This window comes from Neomonachus schauinslandi, chromosome 8, assembly GCF_002201575.2.
Source record: "Neomonachus schauinslandi chromosome 8, ASM220157v2, whole genome shotgun sequence".
NCBI lineage: Eukaryota > Metazoa > Chordata > Mammalia > Carnivora > Phocidae > Neomonachus > Neomonachus schauinslandi.
The window spans coordinates 122,505,078-122,529,482 of record NC_058410.1 but is presented as its reverse complement, the minus strand read 5'-3'; the positions used below and the strand labels follow the sequence as shown (position 1 = coordinate 122,529,482).

General features: G+C 50.7%; 1 protein-coding gene across 1 annotated transcript in view; it reads left to right on the top strand.

Moving 5' to 3' along the window:
• SLC22A23 (solute carrier family 22 member 23) overlaps nt 1-24,405 on the top strand; it is a 179,700-nt gene that overhangs the window by 128,894 nt on the left and 26,401 nt on the right. Inside the window, exons 5-6 of the mRNA XM_021697195.2 lie at nt 4,174-4,342; nt 24,227-24,354. Of these exons, the coding sequence (XP_021552870.2) occupies nt 4,174-4,342; nt 24,227-24,354 (297 nt within the window). The remainder of the gene's footprint in view (nt 1-4,173; nt 4,343-24,226; nt 24,355-24,405) is intronic.

The window sequence follows — 24,405 nt, the reverse complement described above, 5'->3', positions numbered from 1 at the left end:
CTCTCTCTCTCTCCACTCCCTCCGGGATTCCAATGATTCTGACATTGGAACGCCTCATGGTGTCACTTATTTCTCTGATTCTATTTTCATGGAATCTGAATTGTTTTTCCCTGGCCTCCTCTTTTCCCTTTTTATCTATTATACTGTCTTCCAGATCGCTTATTCTCTCTTCTGTCTCAGTTACCCTAGCTGTTAGATTATCTAGATTGGATTGGATCTCATTGATAGCATTTTTAAGTTCTGCCAATTCCCCTTTTATTTCTGCCCTTAGAGACTCTATGTTGCCATTAATTGATTTCTCCATTCTAGCCATTGTCTTCACAATTGCTAGCCTGAATTCCATCTCCGACATCTTGGTTATATCTGCATCCATTTGTAACTCTGCAGCGTAAGTCATAATCTCTGAGTCTTTTCTGTTTTGGGGGCTCCTCCTCCTAGTCATTCTGTTGATGGGTGTTTGAGGGAACGTATAGAGTCCAAATTATTGACCAGAACCCAAGCAAGATGCACCTGTTTTCTTGGGACCTTAGGGTTGCTGGCCTCTTGTTTTCCCAGCCTATCTTCTGGGGGAGGGGCCTGCCACGCAGTTACTCAGGCAACCCTGTTTGGTCAGAGTTGCCCTGCCCCCCTGTGTCGGGGGATGGGCTCAGTGGGAATCAGTTTTGGGGGCTTTTGTTCTCTGGCGCCTTTCCCTGGTGGCTTTCCGCGTCTCTTCCGCGAGTCAGAGCAGAAGAGACCTTTTCCAACCGTCCAGAGCAGAGAGATCGCAGTCTGTTCTTCAGTGAGCTCTCCAGGTCACACCTTCTCCGTTTCTGTCCGTGCTGCTATAAACTGCAGCGTCCTGGGTTGTGCGCCCCTCCGCAGCGCTCCCAGTCCTGCCTCCAGGTCGGGGCACGTCTCTGCTCTTTGTGCTTCTAAAACCACCAGCTGCTCCCAGTTCATGCGCGTGACTCCGCCACTTGGGGTCCTGTCCAGGGGACTGCAGTTCGCGTGCGCACAACTCCACCGCTCGGGGTGGGGAGGTTGCAGTTCACCGGCGGGACCCCGGCACACCGGGTTTCCGTCTCGGAGGCTGCAGTTCGCGTGTGCGCGACCGTCCCTCCGGTTTCTGTCCGAGGGCGGGGCTGCGGTTCGCGTGCGCGCGACCCCGCCGGTCTGGTCCTCCACCTGGGGGGCTGCCCTAAAGTTCGTTCCCGACGCTACCGGTCTGCGAGTCTGTGCCCGTCAGCAGCACGCGAGGCTGTCACTCATCGGCGGTGTAGGATCCCCACGTCCAGGCACCCTCCCGCCGCCGTTTATCCTCCGATATCTGCCCTGCCCGCAGAATCACGGCTCTCCGCTTCATACCTCAAAACCAACCGCCTGCGATATTCTGCTTGTAGAGATCCAGATCTTGTTACATCTCAGGCTGGTTTCGTGGGTGCTCAGAGTGGTCTGAGCTCAATTCCGGGGACCAGTTGAAATAGGGTCCCCTACTCCTCCACCATCTTTCCCCCCTCCCCGGTCACAAGCTTTGATGCTGGGGACAGATTCAGGCGCAGGCTGTCTGGCATCAGAATCCAGGCTTTTCACATTTGAATCTACGATGCCTCACCTAAGATGATTTTTTGTGTGTGTGGCCCTTAGTTGTTTTACATAAGGAAGGGGGGTAGTTGCTGCCCATAAGTGAAAACCTACTAAGATGACTTCAGGGCGGGCCTCCCACAAAAGTGCATGGCATGCCACCCGGGCCACCCCAGGTGCTGCCGATCAGCTAGCGGTGCAGAGCTGTGGATGCCTGCCTGTGGGTGGCCTGTTCTCCGTGATCCCCAGGTCCTGAGGGGGTGGTGCCACGGGGACACCATTCCCTGCTGCCGGCAGTTTTCCCTGCCTTTCAAGATTTTATTTATTCATTTGTCAGAGAGAGAGAGCACAAGCAGGGAGAGCAGCAGAGGGAGAGGGAGAAGCAGGCTTCCCGCTGAACAGAGAGCCTGATGCGGGGCTCGATCCCAGGACCCCGGGATCATGACCTGAACCGAAGGCAGGACGCTTAGCTGACTGAGACACCCGGATGTCCCTCCTGCCTTTCAAGACCAAGGCCAGTGGCCCTGGCCTCATAGCTATAGGCATCTCCAAGGTGTGTGAACCCCTGCACCAAATGCTCTTGTTTGCAGAGCCGGGAGCAGGCCCCCTGTGGGCGGAAGCCATCTACCTGCTGTCCCTATCCCCTGCTACCGGATGCCAGGACTCAAGGCTTTAATGCTGTGATGTATTTCTTCCTCTCTTCTACTTCAGGAAAACTGATTTCTCATCATCCAAAAGGAACATGTGATTAATGGCAAGCCTAAAGTGCCTGCCGTTCTTTGATAATTGCTTTTTTTTTTTTTTAAACATCTTTATAGCCACGTTCAGAAGATAGTGGATTTCGGGCAGTTTGGAGAGGATTTCTGGTGAGTCAAGGCAGAAAGGTCATTATATGCAAGTGTCATACCTGTGTCCTTACATCGAAGCACTGTGTTTTTCCATTGCCCTGGCAGGAATGCTAAAATACATGGATCAGCTAGAGTGCTCGTCCATTTTTCTACCTGGCGAAATAAAGTGAAATCTCTGCTAAGATTCCTTGCAAAAGCAGGAGTGGAGCGGTCGGAAAATGATGTTACTTATTCAGCTCTCAGATATTGTGTCTGGGAGGCAAAAACATTTCTCGCGCTATGGGTGAGGGTAACCACTTGGGGGAAGTATCACGAGCCGATGCCTCGCAAGGAGTCATCCGGGGATCTTGCTAAAATGCAGGAACTGATTCTGGAGGTCCGAGTGGGCCCTGAGATTCTGCATCTCTAGCAAGCTCTCAGGTGGCGCAGATTCTTCAGGACCTCATGAGGAATTAGAGGAACCCTCCACCCACCTATGGGAGAGGGACGAGAGAACCCTACGGGAGAATAACTATGACAATCACTGTCTTGTCGACAGGAACGCTGACATATGTCCTGGTCACAGCATGTCATTTGCAGCAAGGGAGGGGGTTGCTGAGAAGTCAGACTGTGGAATCATTTGCCCATCAGGGGACGAATTTCCTTTGGCCTCCACAAACCCACACCCTCGTTTGGGAAGTTGCCTTGTGATCCTTTGTGCGATAGCACGGAGTGTAGACTAGCGTGTGGGATGAGACGTCCCGAAGGAGGTCTGTAGTAAAGCTACCAGAGTCTCGGATAGTCTCATACTTACTGGGGCACAGAATTAGAGAGAGAGGCAGTGAAGAGCAAATCCACAGGCTGTGTGCCATGCCCGCTGCACCTGCCAGCCCGCTGACATGAAGCCATCGGCTATTTGAACAGTATCTCTCTGACTTTGTTTAAAGCTTACCCAGGTGGCCAAGTGCTAAATTGTCTCTTCTGAGACGAGCCTGTGCCAAGCCCTGAGCAGTGAACTCACCCTGGCTCATGCTGATTGCTGGTTTCCATAGCAAATCTATCGCTTGTGCCTACTAAGTGCAAGCTACCACCTGTGCCCATTCGTCTTACTACCTAGTCCAAATCTGCTTTATTGATTGTTTTTTGGGTTTTGTTTTTGTTTTTGTTTTTGTTTTGTCTTGTTCAGATAGATTAACCATGATGCAACTTGGTCTGTCTTGGTCTCACAGTGCAAATAGATGGCCTGGAACTCACAGTTCCAAAGGAGCACGGGAGTCGGGACCAGAAGGAGGGATGGTGCAGGTGGCGGGAGTGAGCGGACGGACGTTCCAGGTGGAGGGGGTCCCCTGATACAGCGTCGCCCAGGGAAGGCACGGCAGCAGATGGGCAGGAGAGGGATCCTACCCTCCAGCAAGCTCAGTAGCATCCCCAGAGCAGAGGAAGCGGAATTGTGCGGTGCAAACACTACAGCCCCATACAAAGCAGCGTCTCCTAGTGTCTGGGCTCAGCAATTCTGAATTACAAGGTTCTTTTGCCGCTGACTCGCTCTGTAACCTTGAGCAACGATCTCTTCCTTCCCAGTTCAGGCCTCGGCTCATCCAGCTGTAAAAACAAGGATCTCAACATTGACGTACAACGTGGGGCTCTCATGGCAGCCAGCGGATAAATACGATTTCTGCAGTGCTCGGTTGTTTGAGAAGGTTCCCTGACCCCGGTGCACCCGTGGCTCCTCCAGGCTACGGGGCAGGGCACTCATGTCTCTCTTGTCCCTTCTGTGTTCCAGGAATAGAGCTGTGCCCCCCTGGAAAACGGTTCATGATCACGATGGTGGCGAGCTTCGTGGCCATGGCGGGGCAGTTCCTCATGCCCGGGCTGGCCTCCCTGTGCCGAGACTGGCAGGTCCTGCAGGCCCTCATCATCTGCCCCTTCCTGCTCATGCTGCTCTATTGGTCGTGAGTATCCTCCCCGCAGGCTTCACCCCCTGCGGCTTCTGCAAACGCTTTCTGAAGGGCACCCCTCCCCTTCCCCAGGGGAGGAGACACGTGAAGCAAACCACTGGGGGCCCGCCGTCCCCCAGCTCCTGGCTGGTTTCAGCTTGTGCTTTTTTTGTGAAGGCATTTTCCTCCTTTGTAAAATTTCATCTCTTAAACCTGGTATCCTGGGAAATGTTGAAACACACAAATCGGTGGAAGAGAGTGGAGGGAGTCCCTGAGCACCCCTCACCCAGCTCCGGGAACCTGCCGTCCCTCGGTCTGGCCGGACGCCTGCTTGCTGGGTTATTTTGATAGGATTTTTATGAATAGATTTGCAAAGGGAGGATTCTTGTGTTGGGAGGGGGGACTGCGGAGACGTTCAAGGGGTCATTTAGGAAAGCCCCCTTATCTCCCCTAGATTAGGGACGGGCAGAGACTACAGTCGTGGACCAAATCTGGTCGCCACCTGTTTTGGCAAATAGAGTTTTATTGGAACACAGTCACGCCCGCACGTTTACGTACGTGTCCGCTCGGGCTGTTTTCATGCTACAGTGATGGAGCTGAGGAGGGTACAGCAGTCTCATTGGCCTACAAAGCCGAATATTTACTCTCTGGCCCTTTACAGGAACTTTGTCCACCCCTGCTCCTGACGAGTCCACTAGGCCTTTGAGAACCATGTATAACTTTGGCTTTTGGCTGCCTGGCTGTAGGGAGAAAACAACTGAACACACTAGGCTGGTGGGTATGACCTGGGCAGCTAGATTTTTAAAAACTCCCCAGAGGATTGATGTTTAGCCAAGATTGAAAAACCCCGCTCTTGGATAGAGAGATGTTTAGGAAAAAAATGAGTGTTCAGCCTTTTTTTTTTTTTATAACTCCTGTCTTTCTTTCCCTGCCCCTCCCCGGCCCTCTTCATGCCAACACTCCATCCACACGCGAGGACGAGCCACTGTGCCGTAGAGAATACGTACTATGCTGTGTGGCTCTTACTTGGTCACTAATGGAAACCCAGCTTCTGGTGAAAAGTCAGTTTGTGTCATAGCTTTAAGTGTTCACTGGAGCAGAGAAGGCTCCTTAATTGGGCTTCCTTTCCTAAAGTACCAGGGAGGGGAAGAAAGCCCCTGCCTTTTAGCTTCATGATGCTAGGGCCCGGCCCCGCCCTGGTAGGAGGTCGTCCTGCAGAGAAACAGCAGTGAGGGAGGGAACAGGTGCATTTTCCTCCAGAGCCCAGCTCTTGGTTACTGTATCAGAAGAACCCCGGGGGCAGCAGGGAGTTAGCTGTAAGGGATGAAGAGAGGCCACCTGCTGGGGAGCTGCTCATCGGGGACAACTGCCCCAGCTGTGCCCCCCCCCACCCCCCCCCCCCCCCGCTTCCTGCAGCCTTGCCTGCCAGCTGGGGCTGGACAGCACACCCCCCCCCCAGCCCCGCAGGAGTGGGAGCCGTGCATACTTCAGGACCTCCTGCTCCCTCTAACAGGGGCTTAGGAGGCAACGAATGAAATCGTTGCCCAAAGCAGGATGGAATGGGCAGTTCTTCCTTCTGTCTTCTAGGCATTCCTTCCTGTTCCTTCCCTTGCTGCATCTGGAGCGGGGTCTTGCTTGTTTTGGAATTCAGGGGCATTTATTTATTTAACAAATGCTTATACCACGTTCATGTCACACACAGACTGCAAGCACTGTACAAATAGTAGGTTATTCGGTCTTCGTATTTCATCACCCCACTGTACAGATGGCAAAACTGAGGTCACCCAGCTGGCCCTTGAACCCCAGGCCACTCTTACCACACGCGGTGCCATCTCCTGCCTTCCCTGAGCTTCTGTCTCTTGTCTCGGACCACTGGAGCCCCTGGGAGAGAGCCTCTGGCCCTGGGAGAGAGCGTTGTTGCCCTAGAGGATCCTCCGTGAGGTCTGGCATCCTCCCAGCCACCGCCCCTCTCACCAGAGCGCCCAAGGGCCCCCGGAGCTGTCTGAAGGCCCCTGGGGGTGCTGGAGGCCTGGGGAGGGATGGGCACAGCCTCCTGGAGGCTCACACTCCTGTAAGAGTTAGGCTTCAAGTCTCCACCAGGTGCTGTCCCACCTGCCCCAGGTAGGAGGACACCCGGCAGGGAGAAACGGCAGGGAAGGCTTTGGAATAGGTCTGGGGGACTGACCCACATGGTAAAGGACTGGGTTCCTGTTGACCATATTGTATTTTTTATTTAAATTTAAAAAGTATGTCAGGGTTTAATGGCAGGTAAGACACTCATTTCTTTAAATATACTATAAAACCTAAGAAAAAAAATTCTTTGAAAGTCACAAATGTAAAAACAAAATCTTCTAGTGAAAAAGGCAGCCAGGGTGCTTTGGTAAGTAAAACGTGTACGCGGACCCACAGATGGACGGACGTTCCAAGTCACTGACGCCATGTGGTCACAGCTCTGGCGCCGCAGTCTGGGGGAGACCAGCTCTACCCAAATATGTAACTGCTGGGATCAGCATCATAATCATTTTGTATTTATATTATTCTCTAAGGTGCTTGGCACATGTCTGACCTACACCAAGTGCTCATAAATCTGAGCTGCTTTATGGCTACAATCGTATCACCTCTTCGCCTGCATGGAAGCCAGGGTGTAACGGGGGTCAGGCCAAAGAAATCGGTGGTGAGAGACGCATCCCACCTTTGCCTCTAGCCTTGAAAGCTCCGTAAGAATCACTGGCTTTCTCTCGCCGGCCGCCCTTCCTGCCATTTGCTGTGGGAGGCAGGAAGCCCCTCGCTCCCGGAGGCTCTGTAGCTTGACAGAATGAAGGGGGCCGCTGGGTAGTGGGGAGGCGGCTGCAGCACCAGTCAGGAGGCCAGCTGTGGATGACAAAGCCCTGACACTCTCTCGCTTTCCTTTCATGAGCAAGTGTTTACGGTGGGGGCCCAGGGGACCCCGCAGAGTACTCCCCAGTACTTTGGGGTACTTTGGGGTCCCTCCAAGAGCAGACGTGGAAGCAAGGACCACAAACCAAACTGCACAACACAGAGTCACTGTCACACAGGATCTTGGCGTGAGAGCGGTAAGACAAAGCGGGGAGATTGACCAGAAGGGGTCCTCTCTGGTCCACAGGGTGGGCTGCACTGACACGGACCCTCCAAACACACACCCAGTGCTGGATAAGGTATCACATCAACCAAATATGCCCACAGTACTGAGCTCCAGTGCCAGAAAGGGGAACTCCCAGGGCCCAGGCCAAGGAGAACATTCAATCTGGAGTGGACACAGAGGCAGCCTGCAGGGCAACTGGACCAGAAGGAGACCCAGGGAACTGGAGTCTTAATACCTGTCCCAAGGGCTGGAACTAAGGTCTCGGGCCCTTTATGCACTTATAACTGAGCTCCTTGAATGAAGCCAGGACTCCAAACTGTCCTGTTCTAATAACAGTATTCGAAAGTCTTTGCCCGCCACAGGGACTCGGCTCCAAAGCTGGCTGATGCCTCGGACTGTGGGCAGAAATGATCCACCTCTAAGACATGGAGCCAGGATGTCTGCACCACCCATGGCTATGTGTTCCAAATGCTAACCACTTTGTAAGGCTGAGGAATTGTGAAGCTCGTTGGACCCTCCGGCTCAAGAATGAAACCTCCCACAGAGAGTCACTGGAGACTCACATGGAAGAAAATGCTTACCAAGGATGAACTCAAAGCCAAAATTCAGAGTCCATGGGAATCCATTCTGAGGGCCTGAAACTATAAATTGAGAAATTTGCCTCTCAGGAACTCTAGGAAACAGAGCAATCTGAAAACAAAGTTGATTCAAATAATTTATTAAGGTAGTTACCACTACCTCATGCCAAATGCTGTCCTAGCTACTAAGTATTCTAGATACTGCACATACATGTGAGCGAAAATCTCTCATCATTTGAAATCTATATTACAGTGGGTATATGGGGGTGGGAGGGAGCCCAGAGACCATAAACCCATACTCGAGCAAATAATATTCTTCAAATAACCACCACTCTGAAGACATGAAATAAATCAGTGGGGTAGAGAGGAGCAAGTTAGGGCAGTCAGGAAAAGCGTTTCTCAGGGAGTGACTTTAGGGCTAACACCTAAATACGTGATCAAACAGAGGAAGTCACACAAAGTTCTGGGCAGAAAAATAGGCAAATGAGAAGAGCAGGGCCAAAGCTGGCTTCCACATGGCTTCTCCGGAAGAGGAAGACGACCAGTGGAGCTTGGGTGCAAAGGACAAGCTCTGACACACAGGTGGGTCAGACCACATGTGGCCTTCAGCACCATGGGTTTGTTGTTTTTGGGGGGGTTTTAAAGATTTTATTTATTTGTCATAGAGAGCACAAGCAGGGGGAGTGGCAGGCAGAGGGAGAAGCAGGCTCCCCACGAGCTGGGAGCCCGATGCGGGGCTCGATCCCAGGACCCTGGGATCAGGACCTGAGCCGAAGGCAGACGCTTAACTGACTGAGCCACCCAGGCGCCCCTTGATGGGTTTGTTCTAAAAGCCATGAAAACACATGGAGGTTTAAACAGGGGAGAAATGTGCTCTGGCAGGTGCTCCAGCAAGGTCTCGCTCTCTGCCGCCGGGGCTGGTGGAAGGGTGGCCAAGAGTGGGACGGAGGGAGCCAGTGTGGTGTCCGCCCCCGCGGTGGACGGGGTGCTCACCTGGAGAAGCCTGAGTCCAGGTGCGTTTGGGAGCAGTCCCAGTGAGAGGTGCTGGCGGGTCTGCTGTGGCCCACGAGGGCAGGAGAGCCACGGCCCAGGATGTTTCCTGGGGGTGGGGGGACAGGGCTCTCTGTGGCACGGAGGCCCCACGGGGACTGGAGCATCAATCCTGTCCTGAGGGGAGAGCTCGAAGAGTCACAGAAACCCGGGGTGACTAGCTGGCGAGAGGGAAGGTCTGATCTTGAGTCTTGAGGGCAGTGGAGGAGGCCCTGCAGAGAGCTGGGAGCCCTGAGGGAAACACAGCCTGTTTGGAAGTATGGGTTTCATACTCCCCGGGTGGGGTGAGGCCGGCGGGTCAGGAGATTGCCGGCCACCAAGAAGAGAAGACAGTCCCCAAGAGATGGGGGCACACCGCGTCCCGGGGGCCCCACAGGGAAGCACCAGCTGGTCAGGAGGCGGAAGGAGAAGGAGGGAGGGGAACGGGGGGCAGGAGCCTTCCCTACTGTTTCAGCCAGAAGAAAGGGGTGAGGCGGGCTATGCAGGCCCCGGGTTGGCTAATGTGAGTAATTTCTGCAGGCTCTGGGGCACAGGCCTGTCCCTGGTTGGCACCTGGCTCTGGGGTGACTAGAGCAGGTGGACAGTGGCCAGAGTGTGAGAGCCCACAGAGGAGGCGGTGGGGTGTGGGCTCTGATCGGCTGGTTTGTCCTTGAAAGGTGCGCTCACACTGAATTGTTGGCTGTCACTAAGACTTGGCTAACCTGGGGCGGGGGGGGGCCGGGAGGGGGGCAGTCTTCCCTCCCAGAAACCTCAGAAAATGCAGGAAATAAAAAGGCATGATTAATCCGCAGCCTTACAGCAGCTCCAGGGTTACAGAATGTTCTGGAATGAAGTGAGCCAGTCAGGAGGAGGTGGCAGCAGCCGAGGTGTGATGCGCCCAGGGGCCGGCCGGGGTTGGACAGGGGGTGTGGTGAGTACAGGTGGACCCCGGGGAGGACGTGGTGCACGAGTGACTGGGGCCCCAACGGGTGGGCCTCCGGAGGAGATGAACGTCCTTGCATGCTCTGCCTGGGGATGCTGCTGACCCCCGGGTCCAGGCGGGACCAGCTGCTGGCCCGCGGGGCTTAGGTGGAGGAAGAGCTTCAGAAGCTCAGTGGCCCGAGACAATGAAAGGATATGCTCGCTGGGATGCTGGATGCTTCGCAGGGTCAAATTTAGGCACTTCGTCAGGAAGCAAGAACAGAAGAAGAGAGGCTACTGTGAAGAGTTCTCACCTGAATGAGAATCCTGGCAGAGGTAGTGGGTGACTCCACGGACAGTGCCAGCGCCGGAGGCTCAGATCCCCACGGTCTTTGTCCCTCAGGACACCAGAGCCTGATAGAAGCGCTTGCTCAGTCATTTCGCTTAGAAAGTAAGAAAGGGCAGCAGAGCCTCAGGGGTCATCTAGAAGGAACTCGTATCGACCTATCCTTTTTCCAGAATAAATGTGGACTTCTTCCGGGGTCACAGAAAACAAATGGGGTTGGGGGAGGGGGAGAGTGCAGATTCAGTATCCAAAACACCAGATGAAGGGAGAATCTAAGAGAACCTCTGCTTAGATGTGCTGCTAAGTGGCAGGTGAGCCCAGAACGGAAGAAGGGGTGCTTGCGGGGCGTCTGGGTGGCTCAGTCGTTAAGCGTCTGCCTTCGGCTCAGGTCATGATCCCAGCATCCTGGGATCGAGCCCCGCATCGGGCTCCCTGCTCGGCAGGAAGCCTGCTTCTCCCTCTCCCACTCCCCCTGCTTGTGTTCCCTCTCTCGCTGTCTCTCTCTCTGTGAAATAAATAAATAAAATCTTTTAAAAGAAGAGAAGGGGTGGTTGCAAGGGCTGCCGCTTTCTAATTGCACCAAGTGTATAAAAGCTGTCCCTGTCAGTGGGCTGCAGCCTGCCCCGGGACACACGGCTCAGGGACAGAGTGTCCTCGTGCAGGGCACAGCCTGGGGCAGTGCGTTTGGGGCTGCAGGTCTGCGTTAAGTGAGACCGTCTTAGAAAACCGCGGTGTGGACAGTCAGGAAGCTGGTACACAGAGCAGGTGGCGTCGGGTTTTCTGGAGGGATCTGACTAGGGGAGACTGACCCAGAGTGAGGAGGCGGTGGAGAAGGCGCCCACGGGGTATCTGCCTCACGTGTTTGCAGGGCACAACGTGAAGTAGGAATTGCAAGAGATGAAGATGTCCGTGCCGCTCTTCCAAAATGTTGGTATGTGACCTCACCACACCTTCAAATATAAACTCATGCTGCCGAGTCCTCGCGATTATTCATAAAAACAAGCGTGTGCACGTCGGCTTTGGCCCCGCGCATGCTGGGGGGCCGTTGTGATGCCGACTCAGGAAGGCCCCCAATGAGATCACCCACCCTTCTTCAAGCAGCATTGGCTAGGTGTGGCGGAGTCATCGTGAACCCAGCGGACACCGTCCTGCCCCGTGGAACAGCTCGGCCAGGAGGAGAAACATCACATGGTTCACAGGCCGGGCCCCCTCTGTGGCAGAGGCCCCGTGATGTACCCTGATTTGAACATGTCTTAACATTTTAGGGACGCTTTTCCCGAGACCAGCTGCAAGCTTCTGTGTGTGACGCTATAGTAACCATTAACCCTTGAATTAGGTTGGTGGGTTTATTCCTGTTTTTAGCTGGGGGAAACCGGGGCATCAAAAAGCTTCACCAAAATACTCAAAAGTGTGAGAAAGTTACTAAAAGCTGGTTTTCGAACGTCAGTGTTTCTCATTGTGTGGTCCCTGGACCAGCGGCCTCATCAGCACCTGGGAACGTGTTAGAAACACAAATTCTCAGGCTCCACCCCAGGCCTACTGCCTGGGTCCGAATGTCTGGAGCGGGGCGCAGGTCTGTGGCTTCAGAAGCCCTCCAGGGGATGCTGATGAGCGCTCGCGTTCGAGAAATGGGGTGGGTACATCACAGAATAAAGGCCAGATGTCTTGCTCATGGACTGAGGGACCCGGTAGCCGCCCCCCCCAAATAAAGATGGTGTCAAAGCATAAAGAAGATCTGAGTCAGCTGTGGAGGAGTCACACTTCTCGCAGGAAGAGGTATCTCAGTCCTGCAGGGAAAGGAGACAGATGCCATTGTTGAGGATCAGTGAGCTGTCACGCAAGGCCTGGCTGTCTGATCCAATTCCACTGCGGAGAGCAAATTTGTCTTACCGTCTCAGACAGCAGAAGTCAGAGATATTCCCGGAACGGATGAAAGAAGGCCGAAAAATCTGGGTCCTGGATCTAACAATTTTATCCGCACTGTGAGAACCTAAACCTAGATGCATGTGTGTTTTGGAGTCTCAAGTTACAGCCTGTGCTGAAGGGTAATGGGAGGGACAGGTTTCTCCCCCCTCGCTGTCCTGTCCTCTGAGCAGGTTCAGTGGGGGGCATCCTTCTGTGAGTTTTTGCCTTCGGTGCGACCTTCCACCCCCGCGGGAGAGCGTTGGATACAGTTTTCTTTTACTCTCCTCCAAGACCGTTAGACGGGTACCTAGTTAGGGAGGATTCTCATCTTGGACTCGCCAAACGTGTATTTTTGCCTGAGCTGCTTCGAGAAAGAACAGACATGCTGGAAATGTGTGAAGATGGTGAATTATTAACTGTGCTTTGTACAGCTGGAGTTTCATCCTAATGAGAGAAAAAGTGCTGTTGGCAATCAGTGTGATCATCAAAAGCATCTGGGAAGGCAGTAAGTAGGAAATAATAAACCGTATGGGAAATAATGAGGAAATTAGAGAAAGATCAAGCTGCACTACAGAACACTGAGAATAAGTAATAGTATCAATTCCCCAAATGAAAGATAAACCTTGAAACAGAGGAAATTAGAGCACGCTGTCATGAGGAACTCACAGAGTAGAGGAGTAAAACAATTAAAACTCTTAGGAAAAAGGTATGTGCTAAAGGGGATTTTAATTTTTAAAAATTTCAAGAAAAAAGCCATTGTAAAACATTTAAATGGCCTCGGGTTAGATAAATATCCAGCATAAAAATGTACTCACAGTTCCAATATGTAAATGATCCTAAATATCATTGGCTCTTTTCAAATATCAGAAATATTTTGGACAGAATAATACTCATTTTTAACATTTCTGGAGGGTTTGCTCCGAGCCAGGCACCGCCAAGCACTTTCAATAATTTGGCCCCTTGGATCCTCCTGGTGACCCTCTGAAGGAGGTACTAGGAAGTACAGATGGAGAAACTGAGACACGGGGCTATTCAACAGCTTGCTTTGTCGTCCTAGAACTGGTACCTGGAGCCGAGGCGTGAAAGCCAGAAGGCAAAACCCAGAGCCAGAATGAGGACCAGTAGCCTCTCAGTCATCATGCTCGTGGTGCTGCTGGGCCCTGGGGGTGGGACCCAGCATGCCGGGAGGATGGGGAGGGCCCTGGCCCACCAAGAGCTCCCTGCGTGGGGCACAGAGCAGGCTTCTCACCCGGGGTGGGGGGTGGTCTTCTCTTCTAGTTCCTCGTGTTATTTAGCATTTCCCTAACATGTACAAAAACATTTCTTAAAATCATTGGGCAATCAGTACCTTCCCTAATGGGGCCTCCATAAAAATGTGTTAAGTGGGTGAATTAATTTTGCTTCTTGTCATTGTTGAAATGATTTTAAAAGGCCCCTTAAAATTTTGTGTGTGTGTGTGTGTGTGTGTGTGTGTTCATTCCAGCGATTATCAGTCTTTTTTCTTGCCCACACACACCTGAGGGACATAGTACCTTCTTCTATCAAAAACAGTTTTATTTCAGAAGCCGGTCAAAGTACCACAGGCTGCAGACTCTATTACTGGTAAAGGAAGGGCTGCAGGGCTCCCAGCACAGCAGGAGGGAAACTGAATTCAGTTATACCAACAGTAAAGTCACACAAGAAAATCTTTTCCTCAAAGGAAAGTGAAAGAGGTGAATCCTAAAAAGCATATAGCCTCTGGGAGCTTGAAAATCTGCAATAATTATTTTTACAGGTTATCAGATAGTTAATTTAGGGGGACTTCTAGGAATTTTAAAGCCAAAAAAGAAATTTACTCAAATCCTATTTGTCAGCAAATTATCTAAGTGGGCGGAAGATTTGGTTAGTCCTGACCAAGGCAAATGTATAAATAAAAATGGCAGCCCACATTTCAATCATAACAATTGAATGAGCAATTAAAAGTGAGATCAAAATGTTCTCTGACTTGCTGTTTGGGGATTTGCTAATGGCATGGAATTTTAGGGAGCCCTCAGGCAAGAGGCTGCCCCATTTTTAACTTCTGAGTCTGCAGAGATTATGTAAAAAATAACAGGAACTCCTATGGTCAACAAAACTGCTTCCAAGTCCAAGTGGAGAAAGACCTGTGAACGTGGGAACATGTGGCCCTTCAATACCACGTCCTCTGTCAGGGGATGTAGCCTCTGTTCTAGAAGCCAGTGTTACCAGCTCCGTGGTCCTCACTGTCCGCACACCTAGGATGTGCTCCGACATTCCATCTCGCTACCCTGTGGGAGCTGGAGGATCATGGAGTCTTGAAACCAGGCAGAATGCAGGGGACCGATGTGCACATGTGTGTTTGGAGGAAGTGGAGGGGACAGAAAGCGGGTAGACTGGTGTCTAGTGATAACTGCTCAGTGGTTGCCCCACTGTTCACTGGCAAAAGTCCACGTAGATGGAAACAGAGTGAGGCCGAGGGGCCCAGCCCTGTCAGCGGGGGGCTCTGGCAGAGCATATGTCTGGTGCTATAAGAAGTGGGGGTCCCAGACAGATCAGGCTGACCTCACCCCATCGAGACTGTTTCTGTTGAGGTTGGGAGGGGTGAGTGTGCTAATGGCAAGAAGCTGCTTTCCAGAGCTGGATCCGAGGTCCGGTAGAACCAGCAGCCCCCCCGCCCCGATGACAAGTCAATGAATTTGTGGCCTCCGTGGGCTCCTTTATCATCAAGATGGGAGCCAGCAGATCAGGAGAAGCTGACTCCCGGGAGAAGGTTGACCGGACTCCCTGGACGAACTAGTACAGAGATGCCAATAAAATTCTAGTTAGAAGCAGCAACAGGGTAGAGCCTGTGTTCCTTCTGCCCACTTCTCTCCTCCAGTTGTTTCTCAACATCACTTTTTTTTATTATTATGTTATGTTAATCACCATACATTACATCATTAGTTTTTGATGCCGCGTTCCGTGATTCATTGTTTGCGTATAACACCCAGTGCTCCATTCAATGCGTGCCCTCCTTAATACCCATCACCGGGCTAACCCATCCATGCACCTCCCTCCCCTCTAGAACCCTCAGTTTGTTTTTCAGAGTCCATCGTCTCTCATGGTTCGTCTCCCCCTCTGATACATTTTTTTTTATCAGTTGCAAAAATGCCTACCAAATTAATTCCCCCTACAGCATTATTTTTTTAATGCCCTGGGTGCCTTATACTTTCTGCAGCCTGATAATTGCTTACATGGATAAACTAGTAAAAGGATCAGGGAAAAGAGGATATGAAGAGAGAGAACGTGGAGAAAATTAACCCAGGTACATTCAAGTTTCCAGAACATTTTTAGGTGAATTTTAAGCCTTCGTGTTTGGAATGTGAACTGAGGAACATTTTAAATTTATCCCAACTGTAGGATATTCTGGACTGCTTATTTAAAAGGCTAGCTCTAAAGACATTTTCGGTACTGACTTCATTCTGCCTGGCAAAAAATTAAGGCAGCATTAGAATATTTGTACAGTGCATGGCTATGATCAGCATCTTTTTTACCTTTCAGAAGAAGGCAATGGTTGCCATTAGCCTCATGAAATAAATCTACTCAGAGAATGTTGGTGCCGGGGTAAGGCCTTGGTGTCCTTCCACACCCCCTACCCTGTTGTACAGATGTGGGGAAACTGAGGTCTGGAGGGTTAAGTGATTTGCCCAAGGTCACAAAATATGTATAATCCCGGGGCTCGTGATGTATTCCCTCTATAATTTTTCTATAAGGGAAGAATTACATCATTTAGGTGTATACCGTTTTAGAAAACATCAGAGACACAAAGTTGTGAGTTTATGTGACAAGTGGGATGGCCATTTAATTATGAAAGAATTTTATATTCTATAAAGAGATTTACAAGAAGGGTTATTTGCCTCAGGAAAGCTTTGGGGTTTAACCATCCTAAAAGCCAATTTTTATTTAATTTTATTTAATTTAAATTACTAAGTTTAACTCAAATCATGAATTTGAATTTTTGTTAAAAAGAGCTAATTCGTATTCACTTGCTATCCCCTGAATTGAACCGACTTACCTTTTTTTATATGTATACCAGACAAAACTAAAGTGTAAAAAAAAAAAAAAAATCCAAGTGAAAGCTTAGCTATGGGAACCAAGCCTATATTTTTGTAAGAGCTTTGGACCAGAAACTTAAGATATTCTCCCAACTTGTATTTCATTCAATTCTAGACTTTGCTCTCATTTTTTAAATTTTGAGACTCTTTTCAGAATTTCGTAGCACTGTGATACTTGGTAATACCTTCAAGTATCAACAGGTGGAATCACATCTTTAAATCAGAAGTGCCCTTAGTATAGTCTGAGATGCTTTTTACATACACACTCAGGGAAACTTTGCTTCTACAAAGCCTTCCATGACCCAACTCCGCCAACCCCATCTATGTCCTTCCCTCTACACTGGATGACCTGCTGGAGGGAAGATCTTACCCTGTAAGGCAGCTATTAATTGACATGTTTTTCCTGCTGGCAGGTTGATCATGCCCCATACACACTGATTCCATGAACGATGGATATTGACAGTGTGAAGGCGTACCTGTCCACACACGTATCGCTCTAAATGTAATACTTCAGGAGAACAAACAACTCGAGGATAAAATTAATAGAACATAAGCTGTTAATCTTAACTTCCTTTCTGTTTTTCCTTTATGAATAAATATCCTAGGACAGTTAAAGAGTATAGATATGCTTTTAATGCAGAGAGTTGCCAAGCTGGTATCTTATCTGAGCAGGTGCTAAATGAATTAGCAAGAAGGCAGCCTAGATAGTAGACTTGCCGGTGTCTGGTTCTCCAACTGGGTAGAAGGAATGCTTGGTTTTATCTTTAAATGTCAAGGAAAAAATAGTGACTTCAGTATTAGGAAAGGATCACAGTATTGAGTTTTAATTACTGATTCTACCGAGTGATGCTAGGTGTGAAACAGATCCGTGAATGGAAATCAGATGGGCTTAAGACTTAGCCAAATAACAGAAGAGGCAGAAATGAAGGCAAAGACAGGCAAGTGCATCAGAAACAACACATTACTATTAAATCTAGAGGACTGGGGTCTGAAAAGCATGTGGCAAACCAGGGGGTGCGAGAGAGGAGAAGCAGATAGGGTTCTCCTTGTCTGAATGGCACGCAGACACACAATTTGAAGAACAACCATTTAGTGGTAGCAATTAGGAGAACATGGAAAATTTATCAGGCTTGACATAGTAACATCGTTTACGTGATACCACTGGGAAAACGATTCCATGTAAATAAATTTTCCATATAACTTGTCAAGAGTCAGCACTTCAGTGTAGCTATTTGGTGGGCATCTTTCTAAAATAGACTTTCCTGCTTTTTAAGCAATGCTATAAACATAGCCTGACATGAAGAAAATAATACTGGTCTAGAGGTCCAAAGACCAAGGTCCAGGTCTGAACCTGCCACTGTACCCTCCCCCAACCCCAGGAGGCATGGTAGGGGCTCAGTCCGTGCACTTTGCCTGGAGGGGCTGGGTTGAGTCAGAGACCTCACTCTGACTCTGAAGTTCATTTTTATAACTTTGCCTTTTCTTGGTGGGTGTTTAGAGGGTTTGCATATGGCATCAGGCACATTCCAGTAGTGTGAGCCTTCGTGGTGTGTGAACTGTACCACCCGATCGAGATTGTGCCCCTCGGCTCCGAACGGCCTCTCCCCATTCCTGTCTGCCCTGGGGCTTTCAAACCTAGAGCACGGATGTCTGAGTGGGAACCTCAGTCTGCCTTCCGGGGATGGCCTCCGAAAGCTCCATGTGATTGAGTCAGAGGCCCTTTTCACGTGATTGCTGGTCCTTGGCTTTTTGTAGAATAATTGAGGCCACGGGGTAAGTGACCGATAGGTTGATGGTTTTATGATGTTCCAAGTTCATGCTGGAAAATGTTGTTGCTCACGTTGTTCTGAGGTTGGGTCGGCCTTGTGTCAGGTGGGCCCAGGTCACAAGTAGGAAGTTAGTGTGGGTTTGATCCAGGACCTCAAGATAGAAACCACTGTGCACACATTTGTGGGTGATGGTCTTTGGGCCACCTGTGGGCAAACATGTGCCAGTCTGGAAGGAAGGGAAATTTTGAGGGTGAAACTGGCATTTTTCACTGAAAGTGGGGGCGGTGTGATATAGCAGAAGAAGCACCGAGATATGTAAGCGTACAAGTGCCCAGAGGGTGATTGGAAGGATTCGCCCCCACCAGGCAGGTGTTCGCCCCTAGCAGGGAGGACGAGGGCCATATAGGGCACCAGGATTGGGGCAAGGGGTCCAGGAGGGCTGCACTATATTATTTTTTAAGATTTTATTTATTTGAGAGAGAGCAAGGAGGGGCAGAGGGGGAGAGAGAAAGAATCTGAAGCAGACTCTGCACTGAGCACAGAGCCTGACGCGGGGCTCCATCCCACGACCGCGAGATCACAACCTGAGCCGAAACCAAGAGTCAGACGCTTAACAGGCTGAGCCACCCAGGCGCCCCTATTTTCATTTTTAAGTAGAGAATGGATTGATCTGTGATTTGCTTAATGAAAAATTAATTCCGTAGCCGAAGGCTTTGATCCAGCGTCCCCAGCCGTAGCGCAGTGCGGAGGGTGGCTCGCCTCTGACCGAGGCCGTTGGCTGAGCGGACAGAGCGCCGCCCGCCCGGCCCACTCCAGGCAGGTGCTCAGCAGACGCCACCTGCATGGTCCGCGTGCAGCTCCACCATTGCCCGTCCCAGATTCTGAAGTGTCCGAGCCCCATCCCGTCTTCAGCTACTCAGCGTCAGATACTCGATGCTTCTGCAGTGAAATGTATGTGCGCTCAGGAGGAGCAGTGCCTGAAGACTCAAAATGCTCGCATCCGTTCGGTCTGGTTCTGCCTCCGGCGAGGTCAGGCCAGCGCCCGTCTCATTGCCAAGCGAGTTAAGCAGCAAGGTTTTTGGATTTCAGAATCTTTGGGATTCTGGAATTGTGACTATGGGATCATGGACCTTCTTTTTTTTTTTTTTTTTTTTTTTTTTTTTTTTGAGAAAAAGAATGGGAAAGAGAGGGCATGAGGGTGGGGAGGGTCAGGGGGAGAAGCAGACTCCCTGCTGAGCAGGGAGCCCCATGTGGGACTCGATCCCGGGACTCCAGGATCATGACCTGAGCCGAAGGCAGTCGCTTAACCGACTGAGCCACCCAGGTGCCCGATCATGGACCTTCTAACCATCCCGAACATAGTTTGGAGAAGGCCTCAGAACAATCTATCGTCTGCCTCGGGCCGAGAGGCCCGTCAGCCCTGTGATCCTCAGCAGGGGAGAGACGAGGCGTCTGCCCGGCACCGCCCCTCGTCCGCCCTCACTCCTCCACACTCGCTTGCTGTGTGGGGCTTAGGACCAGAGCAGCTAGAGTGGGGCTTGCCCACATCCTTCTGGCAGAAGCCCTGGGGCTCATGGAACCACCTGACTTGGAGCAATCCCAGCCTGAACATCTCTCTAGTCATGGGTTCACATCCGGCTCTGCCACTTGAGAGCTGTGTCATCTGGGCCAGATACTTGTACTTTCTTTGCCTCGGTTTCCCCATCTGAGCAAGAGGGATAATAATAATACTACCACATAGCGAGCTTGAAAGAATTAAATCCTTCCAGCTTTCGAAATGTCTTGCTCAGCTCCTGTGGGCTGAGGCAAGCCATTGGCCCCGTGGACGCTTCCTTTTCCCAGAGCCATAGGCGCAGGCCATTGCAGAACTACCTCCCAGAGAAGCCACTGTGGCTTTTACGCCCAGGTACCTGGCGTGGTTGCAGAAGTCACCCTCAAGGGCACTTTCTTACCATCTGCACGGGAGGGTGCACCAGGCAGACGCAGCCTCCTGCTGCCCACCGTGCCCTTTTATTTTTGTTGAAAATGATCGATTTCTCTAAGGTTCTGCTACATTCCTCCTAGGTCCTGGGCTGTTGGCTGGCTTTTTAATTTGCGTGGTGTTATTACATTATGTACTTGTCAGAAGAGATTTCATTAAGCTCCCATAATATGGCCACACGGCCCATTTTCCAAACTAGAAGGCCATCTCTGGGCTTTCTCCTAGGCCGATAGTCCAGCGAGTTCTTTATGGCTTTGTAGTAAACTTTAAGTGTGTGGTGGGCCTCATAAAACTTCATCATTCCGTGCAAGCATCCTCTGGGCTTGTGGCATTCTGGAACACCCGAGGAAGCATCACTAGAACAGTACGTCCCGAGCTTCTGTCACCTGAGCGCCATCTGGGCGTGTGAGGTTTCTTTGCCACATCCACCGAGGTTAAGGATGTCGGCTCCTGAGGCAGACTGCCTGGGTTCAGTTAAGCCCTGCCACTTAACGGCTCTGGAATCTACACGATGTACTTGAATGTTCTGTGCCTGAGTGTTCTCATCTGTGAAATGGGAGTAACATCACTACCCCCTCACAAGCTTGAAAGTATTCAGTACGTGGGAAGCGTGCGGAAGAGTGCCTGGTGGTTGTAAATCCAGTCCTAGGGAAGGCAGTTTGCGATGCTCTTGGCCACTGGAAGCAGGGCTGGGTGGCTAATGGGAGTCGGCCCTTGTTCTCATGTCCAAATCTTCTGGGAGAGCACTGTCTTCATTGCAGTTCCTTCTGGTTGGATGGCTACCACTCATTAGACTCCGTGGTGCTCAGGAGCCTCCACTACCTGGGCCCTGCCTCTCTGCCTCCCCTCATCTCTTCTCAGCTCACACCCAGCAATCCCGTTTTACCAGCTTGCAGCCCCCCAGACACATGCTGTTTCATGGCCCTGCGCCTCTTCTTGGGGTCCTGTCTCCACACACACCCCACCACATGCTGCACCTACCCATCTCCCGAGAAGCCCAAGCATACCACCACCCTCCAAAGTCTTCCCTGGCGCCCCTTTCCTACAACTGCGCACTCTAGTTCTTGGCCCCAGTTGTGTCCCATACCGTGTAGACTTCTATCCAAATCACTGGTAAATCGTGTGTGTGTTTACTTACTTTAGTTGTCTATCTACTTATTTATGTATAGAGATCTCCTCCTACATTGGAGGACTCTTAGGTTGAGGTCAGGGATGTATCCATGTGGGATGCATCAACACATATTAGAAAAAAATAATTTGGTGACAGAATGTTTGAGCTCCAAAAGAGACCCACACCCACTTCTTAAATCCTAAGATCATGGCATGCCTTTGCAAATGGTGCTGTCCTTGAGCCCTCTTTTACAAGCTTTGCCATTCTCAAAGATTCTCTAGGAAGAAACTTGCTCGTTGTCATTTCTCATTCGGGCATTTATTTTTTCTTACCGATTTTTAGTTATCCAAAGTCTGTTGTCTTTAGGCATGATTTGGGGGTGAGAAAAATGAGTGATAGAGGGTGACAGGGCCGTCAGGAGTAGGGCAGCATCCCTGAGACCCAAGAGCCATGGGCCACCAGATCGCACATGACGCCTTCCCCATGGGACCCTGGTCTCCGTCTGTGGCTCTGAAACCTGGGAAGAGGAGCCTCTTCTCCTGAAGGGCCAGGGCTCTGTGGGTCCTGCTGGGATTTAATGCCTAGACTGATGGGATTTCAATAACAAAAACGTTAGCTTTTTATGCATAGTGCAGGGCTTTCCCTTGAAGACAAAGTGACATCAACTAGACATCACTTTGTAGTTTCCTGGAGCTGTCACTCGCCTCCCATTCAGGCATCAGAACTGTTCAGAGCATCTCATGAGGGTTCTCCCCACCTAGCCCCACCCTGCCGGCAAAGCTTTAGGGTAAATGGAGGAAGAGGACCTCCGCTTGCTGGGGGACATGAAACCCCCTGTTCTGGTGGTGGATGACGTTCCTTGCTTATTTACTTGCTCTGTGCCTGTAGCCCCAGGTGCCTGGGGATCCCGGCCCCCCAGGGGTGGAGGGGGGGAACTGAGCTCCCCCTCTCCCCCGCTGACTCCTGGGCTCTGGGCCTTGCTCTTCCTGTATCGAGCACCTTTATGGTCTTGATTTTCAAATTCTGTTCCCTGCTGTGGAGTTTGTTCCATAAACATTTGATGTAAATTACTTTAAATTACTTTGTTAAAAGGACCCCAAACTTTCTCGTGTTCTAGACCATATTTTACACTTCAGAGACCACCTGCAAAACATCTTGTGCTGTCAGAGGAATATATGAGCTGGTTTTCTGAGATGCCTTTTAAAAAAGATTCTCCCAAAGTGGCTGAGCATATTTGGACCACCTGTGAACGTGCTCGGCTGAAGAAGGCGGCAGCTCGGCAACTGGTGTTGGCTATAGGGCCCCCTGCCGAGAGGCACCCCAAAGTCCAGGCGGATCCCGGGGCCGGTATTCAGGCCACAGCCATGCGGAGCCTCACTGGGCCCAGTAGTCAAGGGCCATGGCAGGTGGCCTGCCACAGTGTGGACTGTCCTGTGGGGCATCTGGAAATTGGGGATGCTTCTGGGCTGGCCTGAGGCCCTCTATCCAGCCTCCCCAGCATTGTTTATAGAAGCGCCTCTGATCCACACAGAAGGCCCCTGCCGTCACCCACCGGGGGCCCCAGCTGCTCAGAGTGGCCCGAGCCTGCAGGGCTCTATCTACCCAAACCAGGACCTAAAATCTACAATCAGAGGAGCAGCTGAACCCACATCTCAGTGCTCAGTAACTTCATCAGACAGCTTAGAGAAAGTACGACACGGAAAATAAGCTTGATTTCATTGTTGCGTATGGGATCCTGCATGAACAAATGGAAGATTTACAAGCCAGCTTCTGGATTACTTTAATTAGAGGCTCTCCAGAGCTTGCAGGGCTGCTGGGGGGTAGTTGCAATGCTAACTTCTTAGCCACACCAGTCATGACTCCTTGATACTATATAACCAAAATAAAATGCGGTGATGACTGGGGCGGGCGGTGGCCTGATTTCCAGCTTTTACTTTCCTCCCTATTAGGGGTGGCCCCTCTTCTATAGGAAAGTTCGAAGGGAACACAACCACACCTGTTCTTGCACGAGTTGTCCGTGGCTGTTCGGACACATGCCAGAGTTGAGGAGTTAACCACAGAGACCTCGCAGGTCCGCAAAACCTAGAATATTTACAGATGTTGTCCAGGAGAAGTGAGCTAACCCCTGCTCCAAGCAAGCACCCTGTTCTCTTTGACTGACTTGTTAAGTACTGTCATAAAAGTAAACTTACCAAATGCACTGATGGTAAAACACTAGTGTTTTTTTTTTTAATTGGGACTTCTTACAAGGGCTCATCCTAAACACAATCAAGGAATCTGTTGGCTAATAAAACTTGAAACCTGCTGTGTTATGTGGTGTCACTTCAGAGGGAGGTGGCATGCAGTTAGCAGCAAGATGAAAGTAATTCTATAGGTAAGTCCTGTGAAAGCCTTCGCATGTTCGAAAACTGAAGATAACTGGCTGGTTGCTCACATCGGGCATTTTTTTTTTAAACTTAAAATCATTCTACTACTATTTGTTTTTTCTGACAAAATATAACAAAAGCAGCCCTTCAACAGACTGCTTAAACCTGCTGTAGAAATCCGTAGTTAGTGAAAAGTTTACACTGATTTCTTGACACAAATGATAGGATTGTTGTTCCTATATGCCGCGTTTTGAAAGTCATCATTTTTATACTTTCTCAAAAAAAATTTAGACCCCTTCCCCAGCCCTCAGTTTAGCTTCTCTGGTTCGGCTAATGAGCATCCTGAGCATTCACTGGCCATTACTTCACATGGGTGGGAAGTGAATGCCACCCACCTGTGAAGCTTGCAGGCCCAGGACAGAGGCTGTGGGTTTTTTTGTTTGTTTTTGTGGGTTTTTTTAATGATTTTATTTATTTATTTGTCAGAGAGCACAAGCTGGGGGAGCGTCAGGCAGAGGGAGAAGCAGGCTTCCGCTGAGCAGGGAGCCCAATGCAGGGCTCAATCCCAGGACCCTGGGATCATGACCTGAGCCGAAGGCAGATGCTTACCCGACTGAGCCACCCAGGCGTCCCAGGGCTGTGTTTCTTGATGCCCTGCAGAACCGAAGACATTCACCCATTCCCTTTGTGTCTTTGAAGGATATTCCCCGAGTCCCTGCGGTGGCTGATGGCTACCCAACAGTTTGAGGCTGCAAAGAAGCTGATCCTGCACTTCACGCAGAAGAACTGCATGAACCCCGAGAGTGACATCAAAGGTGTGATGCCTGGTGAGTAGTGCTCACTTCAGCCCCGCAGCCCCACCCCGATCGGGAGAGGCA